This window comes from Rhopalosiphum padi, chromosome 4 (assembly GCF_020882245.1).
Source record: "Rhopalosiphum padi isolate XX-2018 chromosome 4, ASM2088224v1, whole genome shotgun sequence".
Lineage (NCBI taxonomy): Eukaryota > Metazoa > Arthropoda > Insecta > Hemiptera > Aphididae > Rhopalosiphum > Rhopalosiphum padi.
The window spans coordinates 52312015-52338855 of NC_083600.1; the positions used below are offsets into that span (position 1 = coordinate 52312015).

Below are 26841 nucleotides of genomic sequence, written 5' to 3' on the forward strand. Positions count from 1 at the left end.
TGCACATAAAATATATTTTTAACCGATTATTTTAAACCGATGACTATGAAATAAAAACACGTTTTCTAATAAACAATAATAATGAGTAGGTACACTAGGTATCAGTGTTTTTCGAAGAGAATTCACCGCGGAAACTTATAAACTTTCTTAAATATATTACGTTATAATATAATATTATATGTTATATTGTAATCGGCGTATACAACGTAACGAATTGTAAGCATCTGAAATAATATTTATGATAGTTATAAACGTTGAGGAACTATCCACGTGCTCAACGCAACAGGTGTACACTTAGATATAGACTATAGAGCATTGGTACTGTAATAGCGTGTGAATTATATGCTTTCGACAGCTTTAAGTTCTATGAGTATACGTTTACTGTAATGAAACATACAATATACATCGAATGTTACGTAAATCGATTATTAAAATATGTGACCTTCCTGTAAAATTCGTTAATAAATTCCAAATATAATTTACTCGATAGAGGAAAACTGAATATTTTAAAATCAGAAACGGCTTTACTATATAATAGTATACGTATGTATAGGCTGTGACTTGTGAATGCCTGCGTTAAAAGTAAACTAAAAATATAATTAATTACATGCATACAAAAGTAAAACTAAATATCATTGCACGCAACAGTTGTACAATTTTAACAATATGTCCACATGTATTATTGAATAAAAAAATTATTATAATTATAATAATCATTATAGTCAGCAAAACGTGACGGGTCTTTTGACTTACAAAAACGAGGCCATATTGATGCATTAAAAAGGTTAAACGTCGACATATATTATATAGCATTACCTCGTATTATTTCACCTTTCAAAGTTTAGCAGATTAAAATTCTCTTCATTGTATTTTACCGATGAAAATAGAATATGAAAATTTACATTTCTTGTGAAAGAAAAATCGAAAAATATTATTGTAACTTTCTGTTGTTTAATTCACATGCTAGTGCTTATAAAAATATGTTAAATATAAATATTATGATAATCACGAATCGTGTTAATAGTAACCTAACGACTATCGCGATTCGCGATACTACTTTTTCTTTAGTCGTATTTCGAGTATTCTACTTCCGTTTATCTAAAATGAACGAATTATTGCATTAAGAAAATAAATTAAATATCAAACATCAAATTTAAAGTATCCAGTAAATTATTTTTGTAACTGATTTTTCAAACTCATTTCGGTCAGGTTAGGCTATTATTATCATTTAATTATTTAAAGAAATATTTTAGTTCAGCATTGGTAAGTATAAATTTGTTATTTTTAAAAAGTTTCTGTAAATAATAAGGTTGATTTTCAATTGCATCAATAATTCATAATATTAAAATGATGACTTGTCAATAATACATGAATCGTTTAATCATTCAACAAAATTAACATAATCACTATTTATATTTAATATATTTTTTACATTTTGTATTTGTTTTAAATTGTATTTTAAAATAATCCCGATTGTAGAGAAAACATTTTAGATTTATGACATACCTATTTGTTATTTATGGTTTAGAGCTGTTATTTGTTTTGGTTCAGTATTTATACTGTCTAAACGTCAATTTAGAATTGAAAAGTCGATCAATACTATAGCTCTGGTTATATTTAACATTTTTAATTAGATTTTTGCACCAAATGTCTATACCTAATTTGAGAACAGCATTAAAGACAATCATCGCGTTTTAATGTGAGTTATAAAATGTTTCCTATAGTATAATATCTACTTACTCCCAGATATATTTCAATTATATTACACATATTTACCATACTCCATAAAAATGCGAATAAAAATTCAAAGTTTTTTTTTTTAAGTACCTACTTGATAGTAAAACAACTATTAATTATGTGTTGTAAATTCATTAACTGCTACTTGCGGCAGCTGTCATCACTTATCAAATCGTGGTTTCTATAATATTTGTATATTATATTGTAATTGCTCTGTAGTAGGTCATAAAGCCATTAAATATAAAAATACGATTCGTTAATCTAAGCACGAAAACCAGTGCAATAATAATATGTTTGATACAAAATGTATACACCGTCCTATATCTAGGATTCCAGATCTGCTACGCTGTTATGTAATCGAATGGGCTTCGACGTTGACACGTTTTTAATAAAAATTGCGTTCGTTCATGTCGTTTGTTAACGCATTGCAAAGTCGTATTCCGTAACAACTAGTATTTGCACGGCTGATAAAATGTTTCGACGTTTTAGCACCTCCGAATCAACAAAATATAGTAATATTATCAGCGTGACTAATATCTCGCAATATAATTGATGTACACGTCAAGGAGTTAAGTATCAATCTGTATAATACGGGTAGTAGCCATTTAAAATATCTGGAAATAGATAAGAAATAACTTTTGTTCTATTCAACATGTTTAAGTTTTTATTTTATTTTAAATAGGTAAACTAGATAATCGATATATTTAAAACTTGTGGTAGGAGGTTAAAATTGTTTATGTAATACAGTTTATAGAAATATTATACTGTGTGCGTATCCATTAATAATTATTATGTTTAGTCAACGTTATAAGATGATCAACTGTTAGTGCTATAAATACAGTATAAGACAATACAAAACAATACAATACAGTACACAATAGTTCAGGCATAGGTAAGCCTAAACATAACTATTTAAGCAAAATATAATGATAATATGAAATACAATGGATATAATGTTATAAATTATAAGCAATATGTATATTAAATACAATTCATAATATCAGCAATATAAAATGAACATGATTCTAATACAAAAAAATGTGCAAAGTATCATCCTTTTTTTTTTTTTGAGGGAAATCAGTAGTAAACAGTATGTTTTAAAATGGTATATGCGCATGTAAATATTTAAAATTATTTTTTCGAAATATAGTTTTGAGAGGAGGGGTTAGTGGACGATAATGAGGCTTTTTTACGAGCCTGCAGGGAATATATTTAATATTATTAATATATCGATTCGCCGTGGCGGTATGCGAAACGACTATTATACGTATGTACAGGTACGCATAGTCAGTACATCGGTTTGGGTTCGTGCCATATATTACGTACATTGCCGCCGCTGCCGACGTTCGGGGCGCGACCATAACACTATATTATTATTGTACACTTGTGCTCGTTTAAGGACGTTAACGTATTACCATTATTGTAGATCAAAAGATATGGAATACCATAAATAAAATAATAATATTATAACGATGATGCAGATGACGTACTCGTATATAATATATAATAAAATATGTCCGAAACGACCGAAACGGAAGTCTAACCACAAGTAACCCGTCGCCTATTTATAAACGTTTAGTTTCAATAATGGTATAATACGAAGTTTTACAAATACATATTTTAATATCATATGTAGATATAAGTGTATAATACGATTTATCGATTACTGTTTTTGCAGCTGATCGATATCTTGTCTCTGCATGGGTTTATATATTTTTTAATATTGTATATTATTATAGGTACGCAGATCGTAGGCACAATATTTTATAGAATCATATATGTTACACGCGCCCTTATTTGAAGTGGTAAAGAGGGAAGAGAATATTATTTTTATTACAGTATAATAAATTTAAACCGCTTAGTCCACAGAAAATAAGTTGTTTATTTAACTAAAAGTTAGGTGAAAATTATCATACAGCATTTTAAAAACAAATTAGCCCAATCTTCTAAAGAAAAAAAAATGTCATATAATAGTTGACAGGCTAAATTATATAACTTTTTCAGCCATTGAGTTTAAATAATAATTCATTGTTGTACCTACTAGATAGACCCAACAAACAATTCCAAAACAATATCGTGGATTACACTTCGCACAGATGTGCATCTCGTATACAAAATAAGACATAAGGTAGTATTTATATATAATATGTGATATTGCATTTTATGTGAACCCGTAGCAATATAGATATAATATTATAACATCATCATGTACATCGTAGTGCATTATTATCATTAGATAGTATGTCATATACTAATTACATTAAAACGTCAATCTTTATATCATAAATCATATCACATCGGTGACTGCAGCTGCATTATCATTACTTATCATACCTACATAATAGTCATTATCATAGTTGATTTGCATAGAAACACGTAATTTTATGATTATTAGGTTTATCCGCCCGCGGTATTTGAAGAGTATCTTATACGACACTATCCTGAGTCTAATGTATAAGCCGTCGAGCTCAACGAGAGAATAAGTTATTCCGTTTCGTACGTGATTCAAATACACCGTCGTATACGTATTAATTCAATTTGAAGATATATCACGCGATGAATAAATAATGTATATTGATTCCGCCGCCACTGCATAAAACTGCCCCCAAACATTTTTATTTTCTATATATTAATATTATGCAGGAAAATAATATATATTATTAAATAACAATGATTCACATAAATTCACTTTAGATTCGCTAAATTATAATAATCGGGTGTTGATATCCATGTAATAATATTAGGTAGAGATAAATAAATAAATATTATAAGTAAACATTATGTAAGTACTCTCTTCCTTCAACGCAAGCTTTGCTTAAAGAAGGTACTCATTTTCACTAAAATATTTTGTATTTAAAATGTTTTTGTAACTTGAAAATAAAAAATAAAATAAATAAATGTTTATCAGAGAAAATATTAAAAATATATAAATACAAAATGACAAATAAAATAATATGTAAGCCAATTTAATATAATGATTTGTTTTGTTATGTCAAACAATCGGGGTGTAAGTACTTATATATATCTTTTTCTGCCTACCGACTACCATATTTTATAACTGTGTTTTAAACATGCACAGGCGTGCGCTGAAGTTGTTTTTATGTACAGTTGACAATAATAATAATGTTTGTTTTACAGTGTATTTCAATAGAATCATATTTTCCCTGCTGACATTGTGTATAGCATTTGTTATTTTTTTTTTTGTGCGGCTTAAAATCTTTTTCTATTAAGAAGATCGTAATCATCATAAGGATTTAACGTGTTATTTTAGGTGTAAGTGGAAAAGTTTAAATTGATGCATACATTTTACGGGACCCGGTTTAAATACGTCTCGCGACCCAGAGATAAATAATTGAAACGAAGGGTCATTCCGCACTGGGATAATAAGTTTTAGAATAAAACAAAAACTTTTAATGAAAATTCAAACAATTCACGTTTTAAACAAGTTATGTATATATATATTTAAGAAATACAAGTGAAAATTAGAACAAAACGAATCTGGTGGAAATAGGAGTTTAAAATACGCATTTTGATAATTAATTTCTTAATTTTCTATGTCTTATAAATACGTATCTAGCTTATAAACTAAAGTAGAAACTTAAAAGCACACTGACACACTCGCATAGTCAGTCACATGAGTCACCATATTATTAAAAATGATGATTATCATGGCTATAATAATACAAGACGTGTACACAAGTGTTAAGTATATAATATTATACAACACTGTCGATGTATGCACTAATCATTTATTCATTGCAATCAACGTGTCTCAACCGAATAAATTTGAACGTTTATGTCGAACGATTACGAACTTCGTTACGTCCTGCCCAGCTAGTGTAATTGAATACATTTGCCCATTTGCATTTTGTGCATACTTGCAGTTCGACACGCGATCAGACGAACACGTAAATGGCAAAAACATATTTTACTCTTTGTCAATTTATATTTTAAATCAGTTGAAGAATTTTCAAGTTGTACTGTGCGTTTTGTATGTTTTTTTTAAAGTATAATTCCGAAAATATAGAAGTTTAAACCAAAATAATTTATTATTTATAGTTAAGTTTCTAAAGTTTAGTCAAGAAGTGTGGAGCGGCACGATATAAATGCTACTTCCAAGTATTGTTGTTATTGCGTTTTCTATAGCGATCGAATCGTTTAAACTTTGAGTAACTTCTAAGATATGATCGTGTATATTTATTAAACTATATTGAATCGGTTATTTATGGTATACCACGACACCTATACCATACATAGACTTTAGGTATACAAGTATTCTTGTATTCTTACCATAACAATTGACGGAAAAACATTCTGTTTGCGAGTATGTGATTAAAAAAAAAAAATTTTAAAAGAACATTATATTATTGTTATAAATACATTTAATTTACCTCGTATATAGACTTGCGGGGTGTGTCGTAAAATCACTCGTTCGAATCGTTCAAACAACGTCGATGACAGTTAATTAGACACATTTTTTAACACACACACACACATACACACACACAAAAACTCGATAGCGGAAGACGGTATTTAAATACTAATTATTTAATATTATGTTAATAATTATAATATGTAATTCCGTGATCCCGCACGTGAAATGGACGCGATGGACGTCGGTCGTCGACACCTACTGCCAGCCATATATCATATATGTGTGTGTGTGTGTGCAGTGTGTACATCTATACGGCTGTGACGACTGTGCGAAATATATACGACTCGGAAATATTATGTATATATGCTGCTTTCGTATATGTACCGATGAAAAATATTCAATCGAGCTGACCGAATGAGATTATCTATTGCAAATCCGGAGGTGGTGGCGGAGGAGGTGGCGTCCATCGACGGTGGCGGGGCGTTTTATTTTCTATTATCGGTTTCGTGCGCGCGCTTTCTGCTCATAATATTATGTACTCCCGTAATTATATTGTTTGCAGTTTTCGAAATCCAAACGTACGAACATACACACACACCTATACACGCGGACCGGTCTCGACCAAATACAGAATAGGTAAACATTTGCGAATTTAAATTATTTATTTGTACATCATAATAATAATAATATGCAAGTAATACGCGAGACGTTCAGACGTACGCGTCTATATAAGTCTCTCACGACGAGTTCGCGTCCGTTTCAATTAGGTTTTTATTTTGCTCGCTAAACCGCGTATCAGAATTTGCGGGTCCGCGAAATTTCGCACCCGCGAGATTCAATTATATATACCTCCGGCATGCAGATATACAAGCCATAGGATATTATAACGACCGCGGTGTTTATATTTACCAATCCGCGATAGAAAAATACGCAAACCAGTATACCCATTATAATATACCTTATAACCGCGTGTTGTAACGGCGTCGGTATAATAACCGAACGCACGTCGAAAACGTATATGTATGTGCGCGCGTAGATCCGCACACGTGAACCGCACCGTAAATAATGATGACGATAACGAAAACGGTAATAACGATAATGATAGATATATTATTATAGATATTATATACTTGCAACACATGCGCGCTACAGATGATTATTACTAACCAGATTCGACGGACGTGACCGACCCATTTGTCTGTCTCGGCGGCACCCGGATTTTCATTTCGCCTGATGTTTACACGCGTCCGTCCACGTGCGAAAAGCCGTTTGCCGGCCGACGCACCTTTTACGCGAATCGTCACGCACGCACCGTGTCACTGGTATATACCAACGTATACCACGCGGGTGCGCGCGCGTAAACTCCTACGGTTCGGACCCGAGTACCAACATATTAAATATTATACAGGGCGATTCATCGACAACGCTCATGCCTTAAAAATTGGAAAAATCAAAATCTCAATAGATTCGTTGTTATATAGAATCGCCGGGAGCTCATGGTATTGGCGCACATGCGTACGTGTGTAGGTACATACCACGGTTGAAGACGTCGTTCTTTAATCGTGGTACATACCACGCGCGCGGCGGTAACTACATAATCGTACGAATGCGCGGTTCACCCGCGCGTATTTTGACCGGGTTACCGGTATGCAACGATTAACGAACACGGCGGCATCCAAACATGGCGCTCGATCATCGCACATTATCACTGTAATCTACGCGGTATAAAGGGGTACACCGACAACCATATTATAATTATTTATAATATTATATGCTCGTAACATCGAACACTCGCGTTGTGTCGTCCGCGCTGTTACAAAGTATATTTTATACGATCTCATACGTACGCCTTATCGTTATTTTCATTCTGGAGAAAAACCGTTTCTCGGGCCAAAGACAGGCGCCTGCTCGTCATCGTTAGATGTCCTGCACGCGCATGTGTGTGAAGTATACGAATTAACACGCGCCGGCGGGCCGACGAGAGATTTTCGTAATAAATATGTACGTATTATACACGCTGCAGTCAGATTTATACCTCTACCTTGTAGCTGCGCGGTGTATACTTATTATTATTTTGTACACACATTATTGACGTGAATAGATTTCCGAAGCGGATAGGACACGGCAGACGCAACACCGGCAGAGCAGCAGAGTGTAAGTATAATGGTATATACTTACGTTGCCGGCAACGATAACGACGCGTGCACGCTGCACCCACCCGCCGGAGGGGGTGTGAGAAAAGGGTTATTATAATATTATATTTTAATGCTATTGCGGCCCCTTCGTCGCGATACGAAGAAACAACGAGACGCAATAATACGTAGTTGTTATATATTTGTAATATAATGTGTTCGTAATAAGACGACTTTCGAAGTAGGATAACGCGCTGTTACGGAAACACTCGTCAAAACATTTTTCACTGAAATTATTTCAACTAAACGTGTAAACTAATAGAATAATAATTTATTACGCCCGGGAGAACACTTCCGCGATAGCGTCCCCGTCAGTCCCGTGAGACGTTACTCGCAACAACAAGTCACTTCTCATTATAATTGTATTATACGATATCCGTTTGTGATAGTACTATAACTGCAGATTCGCGTGATCTACACTCAGAGGATTGTGACTCGAAATCGGTTCGCGTGTGCGGAATAGTTTTCCGCGGAGCGCAGTGCGCGTGTTACGCGAATAAATCACGCCACGGCGACGCGTTTCGTTGTCCATAATATAATAATATAATATTAATAACAACGTTTTAAACCGACACTCCTCCCGCGGACTTTCTCACTGAGAATTCCAACACTTCCGAGAAACATATAAGTATACACTTTTATACAATACTCAATGTTACAAGAAATCATTATTATGTTATAAAAACTCCGTTCGGTACCGCCCGAATCGCTAATCAAACTATATTACATGTTAATATATTATGATTACGAGATTGTAATAATTTATTGTTTAACGCTCCTTATAAGTCATAGTGCTATCGGTATCTGCGTGTACAGATATTATTTAAATTACGATGCCTTTAAAAAAATCAATGGGAACCGCGGATAGTTACTTGTAGGAGAACATGTTGTGAAACGTTCTTTTAAAATGTATAAATATTATTTGACTGCAAAAGTTAACAACTATCTGTTAAGAGACAAAATTAAAAAACGTAATTAAAACATGAATTTTTATTTTAATAATAAAGTTATACAGAAATAAACTGTAATGAAGAAATCAATAGACAAATAATGCTAAATAGAGTATACCTCCTACCCTGTTAGTATATCTCTGGATCAGATACATCACGCATAGCCTTCATAAATGTACATTAAGAAAGATAATTCTCTCAACCCACCTAAAAAAAACATGTTGCCTGTTTATGTCTAATATTTTAATGGACATAAAACGTATTACTAAAATATTATTGCGTGATGTGTTTTTCATACAGATATTCATAGTCGCACTCTGCAGTGTTCCATTGCTAGAAATTATTCCAATTACTGCAACCAGTGATGGCGCCATGGCGACATGAGTAAATTATATATTTTAGATGCAACTTCGTTTTCGATTTTCATTAAACCGTCTACTCCCATACATCTATCCTATATATAATTTGTACTCGCGCGTGAGATACAACTCACAGTATATATACACATGATATATATTGTACATTTGTACATGTGCAAGTGAACTGCAAATGCTGGCTGACAGGAGTTTCATTTGTCAAAGTACGTAATTCCACTTTTCCAAGACACTGTCGTCGGATTGTCGTTCGTCTCGGATCCACCAAGAAACCAATACCGTCCGATTTCATCAACACATATTATACGATAATGTTACCTACTTTGAAAGTATTATTTGAGCGTGAACGTATAAGGGAATACGAGAGGGATAGATTCAGCTACTGACAGGAAATGAAACATTATAAATTATAATAGTATGGAAATAAATTTGGCCCGAGTGGCAAATTTCTCGGGAAAATCGTCGTCATCGTTGTCGCCGTTGCCGAGTTATACCGGAATTCTACAATATTTTGATTATTCATAGAAATAATAATAAATTGTGTGCAACGACCCACACATTTTTGTTTATTGAAACAAAAATTGTATATTTATATACAGAATGATTCACCAAACATGCTCACCTTCTTTATTTTTTTTGTAATTATAAAATATACGTTAAGACCATATTTTCAAATTATTGAGTTTTTTTATACTTTACAATGTCCTGCAGAGATATAAAATTAAAAAATTACTCAAAAACAATACCCTTTTAATTTTTGAAATAATTTTTTGTGAAAAATTATGCAATAAATAATTGATTGTATATGTTATGGAGGAATTTGTAGTTTGAAAAAACGAACGCTTATAATATCACTACAGGACACTCCTTAAGTGTTATGAAACACCTCAAGAATTTGAGAATATGCTGGTGTTTAAGTGTATTTAAAATTTCCAAAAATCATAATTTGAATATATTAATAATTATATAAAAACATCTAGGTGAGCATGCTTGGTAAATCACTATACATCGTTGTATGTATCTATAAATCTAGAGGTGATCGACATGCTTACGAGTTACAAGAAAAACAAAGGGGGAATAAATATAATAATTCGCCGCGTTTACAATGCCGTATAGTACGTATAGTGCCGTGTATAAGTAAGTACACGGGTACTTACATATAGCCGTATTAATCGACGAACAGCATGCGTGTTTGTTTGACATAAAGTGGAAAGTTCTATGCACAAATCGCGGAACGAAAATTATTGTGCACACTGCATAATTATTATTATTATTTTATACTATTGTAACGTACGGAGGAAATTGTTTATTATGTTTTTTTTGTTTCTTTTTTTTTATTCACTCGCATATCATGTTGTCGAGATAGATTTAATCATTTCGATGTATTTTTTTTAAAAAAAAACTAGCGATTATCATTACACGCGAAATAATAATATTAATCAGTTTATGGTTTCACAATAATAATAATAATAATAAAACACGCACGACATTTATAATATTGTTTTATTATTACAATATCAAAACGATAAAATGTCAGTGCATTGTATCTCATAAACAATCATAGTTTGACTTATGATTTAGAGGGGTTGTTTACGAACGATAATGGGCCAGTGATAAATGTTTAGATTTAATGGATCTTTTATATAAATATATATGTACGCATACAATCGCGATGTATAATAATATATTAAGACTTATGTTGGCGAGACGTGTTTTTATAAAAACCATTAGTTTCTCAATACTCTAGTCATTATATGGAGGAGACGCATTTTTCTTGTATGATGTAACCACTACCTATGATCCAGAAAATTAAAATATGATTATAATATAATATCATCTTGAAAGTCGCGTGGTGCAATTATTCGAAAACACTACTACTATGGACGATCAGAAAGGTGAAAATGTAGGTAAAATATGTGTAATAAATAATAATATATAATTATATATATTTTTTTTTCTGCCGAAAAGTGAACTGGCTGTCATCTTGTTTGATGGAAATTAAGGTTTTTCTTTTTTTATTAAGTAGTACCTATAACGTCGTGCGTAAAAACTACCTGGCATCAGAAATATTATGAAGCAGTTATTAAATGACGTATTACAAGGAATGACTTGTCCACCTGCGTACGAAATTGAATGATATTATCTGGCGCTTTTTGTATTACGCTTTGTATACCTAATTCATTTTATATGACGTAATATTGACTTTTAGATAAAATTGTTCTAAAATCGTAACCAAATATGCAAAAAAAAAACCACAAATAATTAAATTTTTTTTAGTTTATTAGATTTATTTTTATATAAATTATAAATTAATTTTATTTCTTAACGACTGAAAAATCAAACGATTTTAATGCGCATTCATGTAAATTTAGTGATTTTTTTAATTTTAATAGCTCTATTAATATTTGTAACCCATGTTTTGTGATAAATTATAAAACGCATTAAAAACTTACATATATATGATGTTTATATGTGTAAATTAAAATTGAGGATATTGAGTTTTTGTGGTTTTGTCACATGAATTCATCAGTTTATCAATTTATCACCATCAATTTTATTGTACATGTACCTGTAATACCGTCTTTTATTTTACTATATTACTATAACGTAACTATTATTATCTGTAGATATGAGGGGTAGAGGTAATAATTAATAATAATTAATATTAATTATTATATTCATATTTCATACTATATGAATATTGATTGCATATTTTAATTTTCAATACAAAAACCGTACATGTAAATCCTAAATGTAGAAATTAAAATCAAGTTCATGTTTTCTTTTCTATACGAATACATTTTTGTTTTATTCGGTACATAGTTGAATGTTTATTTTATTACATACCGTTAGGGCTTAAAGTATAAAAGTACGAGGCCTATGGTTTATAAATATAACATAGAAAAACCTATAGTAAACTATAAAAATGTATTATTATTTTTATTAAAATATTATATTGACCATTAAACAGTTTCGTAGACAACAGTTATCAACACAATATTATAATAATTATAGTACCTATTTTGATAATTTAAGAAACTGTCCATTTATTTTCTGACCTTCCAGCCGAACATACCAAACCAATTCGTTTTGTACCCATCTGATGAAGATGTATTCAGTAACAATTATATTATTGTTTCTATGTTTTTGCGTCATGTCAGTGTCGTCGGGTGTGATAGTGATGTGGGATTACATGCATCGCGATGTGTCGACTCCCGAGTACGTAACGCCTTATAGTAGGGCCGTGACTTTTAAGGGGAATACGAACAGACCTGCTTGCGGTGAAACATCGGCCGACCGTCGATCATCATCGCGGTGTACGTGCCGCTGTTCTACGTCCACCCGCTGTCCACCGGTAAAGACTCGCTGTTCACCGCCACAGGTTCATTGTTCGACCCCGCCGACTCGCTGTTCGCAACATATTCGATGCCCGCCATCGACGACACGCTGTGTACCACAGTGCACTTTTGCTGGCCATCGGAAAACATCACCGTGTAAGACTCATCGGACGCCGCCTCCGTGCACGACTTACAGTCGGACGCCACCGCCGTGCATGACACGTCGGACGCCACCGCCGTGCACGACCTGTCGGACTCCACCACCGTGCACGACTCGTCGAACGCTGCCACCGTGCACGACCTGCAAGCAGACGCCATCGCTTTGCACAGCCTGCAGTCTGACGCTACCACCGTGCATGACTCATCGAACGCCACTGCCGTGCATGGCCGCTTGGACGCCACCGCCGTGCACGACCCGCAGCCGGACGCCACTGCCGTGCATAACTCAACCGACGCTACCACCGTGCATGACTCGTCGAACGCTACCGCCGTGCACGACTCGTCGAACGCCGCCACCGTGCACGACCTGCAAGCAGACGCCATCGCTTTGCACAGCCTGCAGTCTGACGCTACCACCGTGCATGACTCATCGAACGCCACTGCCGTGCATGGCCGCTTGGACGCCACCGCCGTGCACGACCCGCAGCCGGACGCCACTGCCGTGCAAGACTCGACCAACGGCACCGCCGTGCATAACTCAGCCGACGCTACCGCCGTGCATAACTCAGCCGACGCTACCGCCGTGCATAACTCGACGGACGCTACCGCCGTGCATGACTCGACGGACGCCACCGCCGTGCATGACTCGACGGACGCTACCACCGTGCATGATTCGACGGACGCCACCGCCATGCATGACTCGACGGACGCCACCACCGAGCACGGTTTACAGCAAGATGCCGCAACCGCCGTGCAGGACTCGCCGTATGCCACTGCGTGAATGATTCGTCGGACATCACCGCCATGCGCCATTTGTCGGATGCCTCCGATTTCCGAATTCAGAAAGCCGCTTCTGTTAGACAGGATGAAAGTGTCGAATGGTCACACCACTACCGTTTTTCGTCGTCGGCGATGCCCGTCATGCTTTTCGGCAGTAAGGTTCATGATTAGTTTTGTTGCGGTTCACTATTTCGAGGAATTATTATTAATTTTTAAGTTAAATATTGCTGGGTTTGAGCTATAGTGTACTGTTGTATTATCAAAAACATTTTTGACGAGAAGAATCTATTGGATCGCTTTAGGGGTAGTCGGGCGACTCGTATGATGTAATTTCCGCTCTCCGCCACCGATCAACACTCCCATGTGTGTTCGTATACTATTTACTTATACCATATAATGTACTATTTATCAAATAAATAGATGATGGTAGAGAATTTCTTATAGTTGTGTATATTTCATTAAATCTATAAGTCACAGAAATCATAAAATGTTTACACTGTTGGTTATTCATTTATGAGTGCGAAGGTTCAAAGATTTAAAAAGAATTCCGATGATTTTATCATCGATTTGTTTCTTCATATTCATTTATAACTTGGATGTACCTAAATATGAATGTTAATTTAAAAAAATATATTATATATTTTATAGCGAAATACATTTAGTGGCGATTGGGCTGTCGCCACATAAACTGATTCCTCAAAAGTCAGATTAGATAAGACCATGTTTTCAGTATAGAAACATTATTTTTAAAGAAACTTTTTTCATTAATTCACTATGTATACGTCAGAAAAATTAAATTAATGGTTCTGTGGCGATATTTTGTTGTTATAACTAGCGATAAATGCATGATAACTAATTGATTGAAATTAATTTTAATTTTTTATGAAAGACACTTTTTCTAAAGAGAATTAGGGATTTGATTTGATTTGTCGTATATGTTTTTAATACCTATTATAAGGGACTAATGCTGTTAAATATTCTAAAAAATGTGTTATATTAATCAATATATATATGAACAAATAAAAATATAATGTTGTGTTTTGTGACATAATTATATTTTGATATTTTCTCATACTACTCAATTCAAATAAACGAAAACTGGAGTAAAAAATCTCATAAATTCTTTGATTTCGTATTGGATTACAGCACTAGTTTAAGTTAACTGTTAAGTATACACTTTCTCTGTTACTCGTTTTTAATATTCCAAACCATATAACCATGTGGACAAAGTCGAAAAGATGCGATAACACAGAAAACTATTTAATTTGTTAGCCAATCAGTATTTATTACTCTGAATCAATTATTTTATATTTAAACATCTAATCGATTTTTGCATGAAATGAGTTGTATATTGTATAAAAAATAAAATTGAAAGATACACTTCATCAAAAAATATTTGACAAAATATAATAATACATAATCTTTAAATCTTCGTGGTATAATATGTGAAAACACTTTACAAAAAATTTTAAGTCAGATTCATATATTATGGTCAAAATTTTACTATGTGACAGATCCTATTATAATTTGACGTGTTATACGATGGCAATTTTTATTGACAAGCTTGTTCAGATAAAATTATTAAAGCTCTAGACCAATAACCAATAGTAACAGTTATGAGTTTTAATCAGTAACGTGCGGTAAGAGCAAGCTAAGTAAGTGGCGCATGCTCGGCCAAATAATAAATAAATAATTAAGTCAAAAATCAAGTCACTTATGAATTGTTACACGTTGAGTAAAGTCATACTATTATATAGAATAATATACTGATAGTTACTACAAGTACTAAACAGTATTAAACAAAAAAAAAAAAACAAAATAAAACCAAACGAATACAAATTATCATACATTCCTGTCTCTTACTCGGTTTAGTGGTTTAGTCGAATATTAATAATAGAAACCATCGATGGAGTTTAAACAGAATGATCAAACCCTGGGCGGTCAGTACTCCGGTTACGAAATAACGTGCATAAATGATAAAAATAAAAAACACACGATTGTAAGACAAATACATTCTTTGCTTCGCTCGTAGAAACTAAAATAATGTTTTATACTTTTTATCGGCATTTTAAGGTATAATAACATGATACATTATGATAATTGATAGTGACATTTTTGGAATACCGTATTATGAAAAAATAAAAACTTAAAATTTTAAAACAATAACAATTTATGTGCAACTCTAGGCACGGACATAGTAGGTCGTGTGCGTGCAATAGACGATCGACATGTGGAGGAGGACATCGATGGACGACTACTGGTCGTGGCGGTTACCGTCCAAATCCTAATTGGAGGTGGTGTCACGGTTGCAGGTGGCGTCCACTGTAATTCGTACGGTGGTTCATCGTCGGTGGTATCCATTGACAGTGGACAGTTCGTAGTCGTAGTGCATGGAGGTAGTGTCGTCGTGCGCGAGGTAATCTGCAGCGACGGGCACGGTGGCAACGTACATGTTGACGATAGTGGTGGTGGTGTTGGTGGTGGTGATGGTGGTGGTGTCGACAACGGTGGTGGTGGTGACGGAAGTGTTGGCGACGGACACGGCGAAGAAGGTAGCTTCCGGAATGGCCACGGAAGCACTATCGGACATCGGATCATGGACGTCGGCCGCTGTGGACGGAACGTGGTGGTCTCCGGCAGCGATTGACAATCGTTTTTCGTAGTGGTCGTTGTGGACGGGCTTGCAATAAAGTCGCACGTCATGGTCCCGACGGTAATTTCGGTGGTCGACGACGGATATACGTAATAATAATTATAATTGTAGATGATCGTCCCCGACGACGACGAAACGATATACCACATAAACATGAACATTTTCGAGTACATATTTACGATAGAAATATCGTAAACATAAAAAAAAAATTTAAAAAAACAGAAAGGACTGAGAAAAATGTATTATTTTAATCCATTATATCATGTTTGCAAATATTTATTAACCATAGTAATGTGATGAAAAACAGTTGTTGACATTAAAATCGTCTAGCTAATTTGTGTGATAAAACTACGACAACGGCTGTTTTATATTATTGCGATTTGTATATCATTATTATATGAATAAGACATAATAAATCATTATCGTGACGTATCCAACTCGAAGAATTCGATTCTACCACAGCAGTGTAGCTAAATAGCCTACACGGAACGCCGCTGCGGTATCATAATTATTATATTTATTAAATTTTATTTTTCGAAACATCGGATAAATAGTCGCGTTGGCTGTACGGAAGTGGCCGAAAAATCAAGAAAAATCGTTTCGAAGCGTGCACACCTAGATCGGCTTTGGTGGCAATTATATAAAGCTGTGATATATAGGACGATCCAGTCTGCTCGCGCAAAACGACTTTTATTGTTTCCGATTAATTCGTCCGTTGGTTATATTGGCAGTGAGCCAAACGCGTACATGCGGAGGGGGGGGGGGTAATCGTTTATCGTTAGGAATACAAATTTATATTTTCGATATTTTCATCTGTGCGATTTTTAATTTTTAATGTGAGTTGACCGATAACTCAATATTTACCGTTATCGCTGGGCGATTTATGCTTAAATGTTACCTAATGATAAATAAAAAAGCAATAACATAATATGTATATTATGAATCAATAATGTTATATTACTTATATTAAAGGAATATGAATATAGCGAATTGGTTACAAACAATTAATCACCGGTGAATTAATCGCCAGGATCCCTGACGTCAAATAAAATTTAAAAGTATATTTTGTGGAGTTATGATAAACCTATTATGGTATACTCTTAGTTCTACGGAGGTATATTCGTTAAGGTGTTAAGATACATATTACTGTGCATGTTTTTATGGCTGTGATTTTGAATAGTTATGATTATTGTAATAATCGAATAATCCATTCGGATGGTAAGCAGTACATATAGTATGTACTAGGTACATACGGATACGGATACTGTATAAAGTATATATAATTATTATGTATTACATATAGGTAATACGTATATGTAGGTATAAGGTATATAGGTGTTATAACTCCTATATGTATAGTATAATATATTAAGAATTTTTTTTTTGTACTAAATTGTATGATTACAATCATTACAATTCCACTTTTTTTTTGGTAAGATATTATAATATAATCACTAAATTTGTTTTACACGACTAAGTAACATCCGGTCTACGTTTAATATACGGTTTTTGTGTTTATTTTCAACGCCTAACCGTGTTGTGAAATACGATATTATAGTGAATTGTTATGTTAAAGAACAGTAATAGTTTATTTTTGATATACATGTGTATTAAATCATATAATGTATATACACAAAATAAACTCGAATTGCATACATAATAAGTCATTCATTTTAGTTGACGTAAATTGAGATAAATCGAGTTTTCCTGGTATTCGTATTTAATATTATAATGATCGTGTTTTTCGTGCCACTTTTTTTTCAAGGAATACGCGGTTCATTCCAATCCAGTTGGGTAGGTAAAGCTGCTGCGAGAGTATATTTTAATACGGACGCGTATGTGAAACGTACTGTCATCAATTTCTCCGTCCCGCACCATATAACTGATTATTTCAATGATAATTTAAATTACGCTATTCGCTATTGACAATTTAAAAATAAGATAACGCATGATTTTATAATATATTGCAGCGTTTAAAAACGAACAAAACACATTTTATGAAATTATAATAATATATACAACTGCAGTAGTCGACTATAGTGTATCAGATGTGTTTATTTACTTTAATAATAGCTATAATACATGTAAAACATGTATATCTATAATATACATATAGACGAATAAACTCGGTACGTAAATATAAATAATTATAATGCTTCAATTATGATTTTACGAATAGATATGTATATTTAAAAATAATTTCAATACAATATGTTAATATATGCTATTAACATATTGTATTAGCCGTGAAGTAAAGTACCGCAATGGCGCAATGACTAATGTATTTCTGTAAGGACCTTTTAAACGTTTTATGACCGCGATTAACGTTGCTGGTCAATCGGGTTAGGTATTCGACTTGCATTGTCCATTGGTCAATATACAACTATCCTTGCTTGATTAAAGTTTAAATATAAACATCGAGTAGCATGTAAAACATAATTAAGTGTTGACGTCATTAAATCTGAAACTCTTGCGTGTCGCGTGTGTGTATACTAAGTATGTTATTTATTAGGAATTTTGTTTTTAATAATTTAGTCAATCACCGAATATTGTAAAAACATCGTTATATAATTCAACCATCGAGGGACCAAGAATATTCAAATTATCTGACCGTGCTCATGTGTCATATTAGACATGAGCATAATGTATAATCTGTAATGATTCATGTTGAATTTTCACCGGGACTTTAACATAGATTATTATAAGTGGTCGGTCTTAATATATTCAACGAAGTTATTTATTAAGTGATTTCGTCTATAAATACACTTTATAAATATTAATCGAGTTTAATCTTTGAGAATATTTTGTGTATAAAATAGTTTATAGTAATTATATTTTAATATGTCAAAGAAAAAACGAATTCAGATCTTGAACGTATGGCATCGAAAAAGTTATAGTTTTGACATCAGTCCAAGTATCTGTTGAAATTGCTTTAAAAATGAAACATCATAATTCATTCGTTGACATTTTTAACGGCTTTCATTATGAAAACATGCTTTTCTTTGGAATCCCAAAAAATTATTCTAATACGTCTAGAACGTTGCAAGAAATTATAATATAAATATTATTGGAAAAGGTAATTTTAAAATATAATATTCTATAAACATGACTATTGTTTATTATAAAAATAATCAGACGATTCTGCGAATGGCGATAATTTCATATAATTTTCCATTCGTCATTTGACAGTCAGAACCACTAATTTTAACAATTTATATTATATTCAAATATAATACAACCTTTCAAAATATTTCTATGAGAAACAATATCATAGTTCATAGAAAATACGAGTATGTAAACAACAATAATACAATATAAAATTTATTTTAAAATATAAGAACAATTAAACATTATCTACATAATTCAATTATTTTTTTATCAGAATTATATTATAAATATATATTATATCATATATTATAATATATTATAATATATGACTAATACAGTTAATACAATTATTGCGTATAAATAAGTCATAAATAGATACTATAAAGTCAGAAAAAAAAATAGTTAAATACAAAACTAGTTTCTTTAAAAATCGATATTATTTATATTATATCCATAACAAGTTTAAATTGTCACATATGTGATATTCAATTCATTAAATGTAACGGTTTTCAGTACCCATATATTTATAACAGTTATTAAAAATTGAGTTTTCTATAAGCATGGTTGTAGAATTTAATTTAATTTTGTTAAAACTATATCGTACGAGTATTATCCTAAGGCACTAACTTATCTGCAGTAGTATCTACATAGTACACAGAATTTCACTTAAAAATAATCAGTTGCACTAAATTAATATTTTATACCTGTTATTAAAAATAGGATACATTGTTTCGGTGGTTACGTACTGTATTCTCTAATAAAAATGAATTTGGTATATAGAAAACACAAATAATTTCATTAAACATGTATTATACACAAATACATCTTGAAAATGTTCGTATAAAAAAATGCTTAGAACTTACACAATAATATTTAGCAATGAATTGGACCGTTATAATAAAAAATAAAACTTTAAACGCAATTGCAGCATAACCAAGTATTATGGTAAATGTAATATTTAATTTTAAATTTTAGGTCTAAGCGACGCGCTCCCAAAAATTCATTCTATAGAAGTTAGTAGTAAAAATGTAGTTATTACGTAATATCATAGTCCTTTTTGGCGTTTAAATAGTTGAATTTAATAATACATAAAATATACGATTTCGTCTTATTTTAAATTGAGTAATGGAGTTCCGCGTGTGATGTGTATAATAATATCATGAGTAAAATATATTTACACACACACATATATATATATATATATATATACAACGTTCATTATTTAAAAATCTATTAACTCTTTTGAAAAAATTGTTTAAGCTTTTATTTTTTATTTTTATTTAATATTTTGAAGAAAATATTTCTCGGCGTATTTCAATAAATATAAATTGAAATTAAGACTCGTAGCTATTTATTATAATTTATAGATATTTAAAGTTTAGATAATTGGTGGGTGTTTTACTGGGATTCTCCGCAAAATATTGGCCTATTACTCCACTCGTCGAAATATATCGAAAAATATTCCACTTTAAAATATAAAATTAATAATGTATGTTGTCATTTAAAAAAGTAACACACTAATAAATTATACAAGCGTTGTATGATAAAAGAATCACCTTGTAAAATATATATATATGAGCTGATAATAGTGATAATATACGGTGACTTTAATTATTAATAATATACACTACGGTGATCGCTCTCTGCCGAACAATGTTTTATCCGCAATAAATTGGCCGCGGGTTATAGCAGAAACAGCACTAAATAACGGACGAGAATAATCCCAACAGGCTCACTTTCTTCTCGACCGCCTCACCGCACAGTCGTCGATATAACCCACTTCAGTCAGAGATCTCAAAATTGGAAGATTTGTCATTGAATTCATTCCGCTCGGATACGTTTTAAATTTAGGGTCGTTATTATACTAGCACAAGGAGTAAAGGTTTCCATCAAATTTCTATGATTTTTCAAACGTAGCACCGCGTCGTTGTGTGTAAGATAATATACATATTTTATGGACGATCCTTACCCCTCCCCCCCATCACACTTATTACTATACCTATGGCGTGAGATGCGGGTTTTTCCAACTGTAAAAATATACGCTTCCAACTGTTTAAATACATAAAATACTGATTTATTTATCAGAAACCAGGTGAGATCTAGACAAATATAAGGAATTATAATTGTTATTAAATTTTAAAACTTTAAAATTATTTCCAGAACATTAGTTCTGTATATTAGTCACCATGTTTTATTTTTATTTTTTCGCTATTCAGATTTAGCACATGAATACAACTTTTGTGGTTAAACGTGCTGTTAATATTATTAATTTTAAGACATTGTAAAGTAGTTGTTTATATTTGTATATTATTTCTTATAAAAATCAATACTAATTAATGGTTAATAGACAATAGTTAAAATCATAAATTAAAATATATACCTACATACTATCTATATGCTATAATACGGTGTACCTACATCATTGGTAGTTATTTTTAATAATATAATATATAGATGCATTTATAGACTTTATTACTCTAGTTAATTTTTTAATATCAAATGCGTACAATAACATACTTGTATTTTTATTGTTTAAGACGACTAAAAAAAAATGTTGAAAATACAAGTAAAATTCAAATCTATGATGATAAAACAAAATATACCTACAATATCTAGATAAAACTATGAAACACAACACATCATTTAAAATCCCTAACATTTATTATTTCGTTAATTTTATACTTTTCACATTTTAATTAGTATTAAATTTTCCAATTGAATTTAGGTTTATTTTTAAGATTTTAAGAGTAATTCACAATGATTATTAATATTGTGACTATATCGCAGTGATGTGTACATTACTCTGTTACTTGTTAGCAATTCCACACTGCTAGGTAAATATTCGATATTTATGTTTTTATTTGTATGTTTATCAACGCTTATGCATCTAAAATTATTTATATCGTTTTGAATCCTTTTTTTTTTGGCTGGAATTTAAAGTTTATATGGCGTAATGTAGGTTTTTTTAAAAGGGTTTGATTCTCTTCATTTGCTAAAGGATACAACAAAATAATTGAGAAAAATTATATTTAAAAATTATCATTGGGCCGTCGTCAAAAGAACCTTATAATCTTAATCTCCCTTCAATGTAAAACATTTTTATCAAGAGTTTTAATTTAGCATTTCTATAATTTAATCTTGAAAAAAAATATCTCTGTAGTAAAAATAACACAATGTAAAATGGGTTTGAACGCCTTCGGCCTTTGTACTCTTTTATTATCTTTTATTCAAAATCTTATTAACAATGTATTGCTTTTAAATCATTGTTAATAAGTGTAATAGTATCGAATTAAATTATCCGTTGTTTTATTTGTTATTAATACACAAGTTTAATATAAGTTTTTTTCACAGATATTGTGTCCCCCGTTCTAGATACAGCTTTATATTCAAATAAAAACGGTTTAGTAATTATCACATTTATTAAAAGTCGATGTACAGAGTTCATATACTTAAATAATATAATAATTAATGTAATCATATAAAATAATGTACACCTATAAAATCAAACTGTACGCAGTTACGTTGTTATGAAAGAATATATGAAAAGTCCAAAATATAATATACTTGTATTAGTACAGTAATAATAAATCGCATTTTTGAAAAACTTGATTGTTTGATTTACACAATAAACGTCTAGTTTAATAAATTTTATAATTGCGTTACGTTGAAACGATTTTTAAAAACTCATTGGCTATAATATTAAGTATGATTAATTTTTTCGGTGTTTTATTCACGCGCATTATATATATCGTTAACGAATTAAGAACCAAATTTCATTAAAACGTTATGAATTATTAACACTGAAATATGTGGTTACCTGGTATTAGATATTGTCTAAAATAACATATGTTATCTTTATTCACATGAAAATCGAAGAATGATAGGCAAATAATTTTTAATATTACCGGTGGAGTTTAATAGAAACGATTTTAATATGTAATAATTACTCCCAAGTTACACGTTTATAATTTATACAAAAGTAGAATGAAGGGGTTACAAGTTTATATATTACACATAGCCTTGGGTGGACTAAATATTAATTGATCCTTGTCAATGACCTTATGGAAACTTTGTGTAAACATTTGACTTTGTATAAATAAACATTCACAACATACTTTTTGTTGTAGTTATATTCAAAGGTAGGCATTAACTAGTTAAAATAAAGTTTTAGTTAAGTAGAAAAGTTTCTTTTTTAAATTTTTTTTTACTTATTTAGTTAGTTAATTTTCTAATTAACTTAAGAACTTAAATAGTTTTATTGACTGTTAAATTAACTTTTTCAGTTGATTTAAAATAATCCAATAAGTTAACATTTAAAATATTGTTTTAAACTTTAATTACTGTGTATATTATAGGTGGTTTTAAATAAAAATAATCTATTACTATACTTATTTCCATTATGTTTATTGATAGAATAATGTCATAATATTATATAGATAGACATAGAATATTCTTTACGGGATCCACGTACGATTTGTAAAAATAGATTAACTTATTTTAAACTGAGTTAAGTTAATTATGTTTTTATATCAACTTTATACTTAGCTGGACTAGCTGGTTGTGTATTATTTAATATTTGTTAACTATTAACTTTTAACTTTATGTATTCATTTAAAATAACTTAACTTAAGTTAATTACTTTCATAAACTTTTCCACCTTTAGTTATATCTATACAATATAACCATAGTGGATATAAACCTACATTTAGATATTAGCTGCAGCAAACACATTATATATATATTAATATAGTTTAAAAGCTCCAACGCTGATAAAGTTTTTGATTTTTTAGAACTCTTTATTTCTTGTGTTGACGACACCCACATAAAGTTTAAGGTCATTACCATGATGATACCGATTAATCTATAAATAACGATGGACTTTTGCAATGCTTTTTTTATATGATATCTGTAATATTACATAACTACCTACGTGTTTTCTCTGTTGTAATAATATACTTATATATGTTGTATCCTGTGCATTTCCATTTAGATATATGTTATAATGCTATCTATTCAATTTTATCGTCATTCGAGTACTAATGAGATATTTGAAACCTACTGAAGTAGGTGTCGTTGATCAAAAATATAAGTTATTTAAAAGTCAACTTATATGACCAATTACATAATACAGATATAACTATAATATTCTTTATTGTAGAGAAAAAACCTGTAGGTATATATCATGGTCATGTATCACCGATATAATGAGTCTACATAGATTATTAAATGTATAAAATATATTTTTGTTTAAATAATTTAGTATAGGTGTAATAAATTATAATAATATTATAGTCAATAGAATTGTAGGCATTATAGTAGTTATCGAGCAAAAATACAAAATACTTAAAATGAGTACCTTACCATAGATCCTATACGGCTACACTCGACACCAGATTTCAGTATCTTTGATTTAAGATACTAGATACTCAATACGTACATGTTTAACTATATAAATATACTAATAGATACTTGATACCTATACTAGATATTTGATACAATTGATTTTTTTTTTTTTTGATAATAGTCAATAATGCTATTTTTGGTAATAAGATATATTGTAGAATATTTTTTTTGTTATACGAGTATACACCGTGGTTACCAAAATTATAGTATTGAAAATATAGTTAATATTTTAGTGGTAGTTTTATGAAAAATAAAAAACATAATTTAATAACGATAAAAACGAATGTTCTATAATAATCCTAATAGTATTTTTTTTTATATATATACATAATTTATGATTTATTGAAAAAAAAATATTTGATACAATATATCAATAATTAATTTAATTTACTACGAGAATAAATCTATACGATAACCAGACTAGACAAGTACTCGAATCATCATAATACAGTGTGGTATACTTATAGTAAACATTTATTCAAAAAGTATTCTAACTTTTTTGAAAAATATTAATATAAATCGTTGTAAAATATTATACTTTCATAATATTTTTCACTTTTATTTATGTTAGTGAATCCACTCATAGTTAAACTTTTAACTATTAAAAATAAAAAAAATAATGAAAAAATGAAATAATGAGTGTCAATTGTTAAATTAACCACGCTACGTAATAAGCACAGAGGGTTTACGATTATTTCAAAAGAAAGAATGAGAAAAATAAATTACGTAGTTCCTTATGTCTTCAATATTTATGTCTGAAAGAGGACTTTTTAGGAATAATCATTCTAACATTTATACATCTATTGCGAGGTCGGTTCTTACAATGTAGCAAAAAAATCTGAACAGCCGAAACACGTACAGTACAGTTATTATACCATATTACTATTGCCTATTAAGGTTCGACAAATACGCGAGCGTTCCTTTGTCAACCGCTGAAAGGGCATTGACGACTATGGAGTCACGATAAATACGCACATACAAAAAAACACGACGCTGGTTATCCTAGAGCATATTTTTTTCATGGCAATTTATTTTATTTAGTTTTTTCATTTGGTTCTCATATTATATAACATACACTTATACGTAAAAATGTTATGTTCACAACGATCTGGGCGAGTGACTGGGGATTCTGTTTTCGTCATGTTGATTCGTAAGATACAAAGCAAAAAAATTGAGAACGTTCTCGATCGGTCATCAATTGAATTGAATTATTAGTCATACTTCCGAAAATGAAATTAATATGTATACATTTATTTAAAAGTTATAAAAATGAAAAATAATTTTTATAATATTATAATTTAAACCCAAGATATAAGAGTAATTCAATTGTGTAATTTTCAGAAGACATAACTATATGCTTAAAATAATGCTCAAAGGGTAGTGGATTTTCTCTCCGGAGCTCCTTCTCCCAGATCGTAACCTCTGATTCCTACAGCTAGGTCCAGTTGTGGTTGACGCACGTATATAAATAATATATATATATATATATGCACACCTAACAGTTAACATGTATTTATACACTATAAATATATATATAATGCGGACATGCGTAAAGGACGCACTATGACTATGCATATGTGAGTCCTCGTATGATAATAATATCCTGTATTATACACGATGACAGCGTGTATTACCCAGATATCTCTAGCCGGATGACTGTCGTTTGGGCATTTTTGGTTCGCGCCACAGTCGGTATGAAATACGTCGAGAGACAGAGACAGATAATCGGGATCCTATCGGGGATAGAGAAAGAGAGAGAGAAGAGAAGAAAG

At 31.3% G+C, this 26841-nt stretch overlaps 2 protein-coding genes across 10 annotated transcripts in view; one reads left to right on the top strand and one right to left on the bottom strand.

Moving 5' to 3' along the window:
* LOC132929312 (cardioacceleratory peptide receptor) overlaps positions 1-26841 on the bottom strand; it is a 207399-nt gene that overhangs the window by 57700 nt on the left and 122858 nt on the right. Inside the window, exon 1 of one of the 9 annotated variants that reach the window (XM_060994583.1) lies at positions 6129-6147. The exons of the other annotated variants lie outside the window; for them this stretch is intronic. The gene's annotated coding sequence lies outside the window, so the exon portion shown is untranslated. Of the gene's footprint in view, positions 1-6128; positions 6148-26841 lie in introns of those variants that run through there. 9 annotated transcript variants of the gene reach the window in all.
* Positions 13930-16552, top strand: LOC132930040 (loricrin-like). Its single transcript, XM_060995696.1, has 2 exons — positions 13930-14059; positions 16092-16552. The coding sequence occupies exons 1-2, from the start codon at positions 13930-13932 to the stop codon at positions 16550-16552; spliced, it is 591 nt and encodes a 196-aa protein (XP_060851679.1).

Coding starts and splice junctions, on each gene's coding strand:
- LOC132930040 (XM_060995696.1), top strand. CDS start 13,930: ATGCGCCATTTGTCGGATGCCTCCGATTTCCGAATTCAGAAAGCCGCT. Junction 14,060..16,091: donor GCCCGTCATGCTTTTCGGCA/GTAAGGTTCATG, acceptor GTGCAACTCTAG/GCACGGACATAGTAGGTCGT.